This window comes from Rhincodon typus, chromosome 40, assembly GCF_021869965.1.
Source record: "Rhincodon typus isolate 14 chromosome 40, sRhiTyp1.1, whole genome shotgun sequence".
NCBI classification, from domain to species: Eukaryota; Metazoa; Chordata; class Chondrichthyes; order Orectolobiformes; family Rhincodontidae; genus Rhincodon; species Rhincodon typus.
Window position 1 is genome coordinate 3,842,060 of NC_063371.1, and position 2,226 is coordinate 3,844,285.

At 48.7% G+C, this 2,226-nt stretch overlaps 1 protein-coding gene across 1 annotated transcript in view; it reads left to right on the forward strand.

The window, feature by feature from the left end:
• Nucleotides 1–1,756: 1,756 nt before the first annotated feature.
• Nucleotides 1,757–2,226, forward strand: part of ggcx (gamma-glutamyl carboxylase) — a 32,845-nt gene continuing 32,375 nt past the window's right edge. The window contains exon 1 of the mRNA XM_048618497.1: nucleotides 1,757–2,088. Within this exon, the coding sequence (XP_048474454.1) occupies nucleotides 2,052–2,088 (37 nt within the window). The 5' untranslated portion in view covers nucleotides 1,757–2,051. The remainder of the gene's footprint in view (nucleotides 2,089–2,226) is intronic.

Genomic DNA, 2,226 nt, shown 5'->3' on the forward strand with positions numbered 1-2,226 from the left:
TCGATTTTGGCTGTAGCCTCCCAGCTGGACTTCGCAGGGCTGTTTCTGCTGTTGTCTTTTCCGGTGCCTAGGTCAATGCCAGGTAGACCTCCCAGTTTCATCTCTTTATAGCCATTTCTTTGTAGTGATTGATACAGCTTTGTAGATGACACCAAAATTGGAGGCTGTAGTGGACAGCGAAGAAGGTTACCTCAGAGTACAACGGGACCTCGATCAGATGGGCCAATGGGCCGAGGGGCGGCAGATGGAGTTTAATTTAGATAAATGTGAGGGGCTGCATTTTGGGAAAGGCACATCAGGGCAGGACTTATACACTTAATGGTAAGGTCCTGGGGAGTGTTGCTGAACAAAGAGACCTCGAGGTGCAAGTTCAAAGTTCCTGGAAAGTGGAGTTGCAGGTAGACAGGGCGGTGAAGAAGGTGTTTGGTACGCTTGCCTTTATTGGTCAGTGCATTGAGTATAGGAGTTGGGAGGGTCATGTTGCAGCTGTACAGGACATTGGTTAGGACCACTTTTGGAATACAGCGTACAATTCTGGTCTCCCAGAAGGATGTTGTGAAACTTGAAAGGGTTCAGAAAAAATTCACAAGGATGTTGCTGGGTTTGGAGGGTTTGCGCTACAGGGAGAGGCTGAATAGGCCGGGGCTATTTTCCCTGGAGCGTCTGAGGCTGAAGGGTGACCTTATCGAGGTTTATAAAATCATGAGGGGCATGGATAGGGTGAATAGTCAAGGTCTTTTCTCCAGGATAGGGGGAGTCTAAAACTAGAGGGGCATAGGTTTAAGGTGAGAGGGGAAAGATTTAAAAGGGAGCTGAGGGGCAACTTTTTCACACAGAGGGTGGGGTGTGTATGGAACGAGCTGCCAGAGGAAGTGGTGGAGGCTGGTACAATGACAACACTTAAAAGGCGTCTGGATGGGTACGTGAATGATGGGCCCAATGCTGAGAAATGGGACCAGAATTATTTAGGATATCTGGTTGGCACAGACGAGTTGGACCAAAGGGTCTGTTTCTGTGCCATACAGCTCTACGACTCTATAACTGAGTTGTTTCCACGTTGCTGTGTATCTGGAGTCCCATGTAGGCAAGGATGGCAGATTTCACTTGTGAAACAGATGGAGTTTTACTGAAAATGGCTTCACGGTCAGCAATAGGTTCTTAATTCCGGATTATTTTTCATTACATTCAATCCTGAAGTGGTAGGAATTGAGCGCAGGACATTAGCCGAGTTTCTGGATTGATGAATCTAGTGATGGCGATGCCTCTCCAAAACCCACAGTGAATAATTCCCTGGGTAGATTAATGTGATGGGTCTGAGGGGTTTGCTGTGGGGAAGCCCTGTTACAGGCAGCAGGGAGGGCAAGAAAAAGGTGGATGAGAGGAGTTTTTTCTTTGTCTCCCACCCAACCCCTGTGTTACAGGCACAAGGTCAGATCAGACCTTCCCACTGTAAGTTACTAACTGAGTCAGCCAGAAAGGGTATATTGAGGCACACAGATCAGAAATGGTGCGACTCTGGCACAAGTCTCAAATTGGTTGCTGTGTTTTAGCCCAGGGACTGTAAATCGCTTGGATTTCTACGAATATATAATCTGACGAGCAACCAGAGGGCGCAGATTCAAGGAATTTGTCTGGGCACTCGTTGATCACTGCGTTGGGGAAAATCACACAAACACACACCCCAGGTATGTGTCTGCAGTTTTACCGAGGTACGTGCGTTTGTATAGCACCCCGGGGGTGTGACTGTGTAACATGTTAAGGCAGAGGGCCGACAAAGATGTGGTTCTTGGGAGCAGGGAGCCCCTTTGTATGCCTTCACAACACAGCTCTCTCTCTCCCTCCTCTCCCAACTCCTGTAACAGAGACTCCGCGCAACCAGCTTTCTGTTCCTGGGAGGAGTTTGGAAACGAAAAGCCGGGAGGGGCTGGGGGACGGAGTTTGAGCGTTTGGAGCTCTCTCTCTCTCTCTCTCTGTGTGTGGATCTAATGGTGTGTGTGGCCTTGCTTCCTGGCAGTGTAGCAGAGAGAGTGAGGACGTGGTGAATTGCAGCTATGAATTCAGGAAGTGAAGGCAACCTGAAACTGACAGGTGGGTCTCTGTGTATTTCTGTCTCTGTCTCTGTGTATGTGTTTGTGTCTCTGTGTGTGTCTCTGTCTTTCTGTGTGTGTGTCTCTGTCTCTGTGTCTGTGTCTCTGTGTCTTTCTGTCTGTGTGTGTCTGTGTCTCT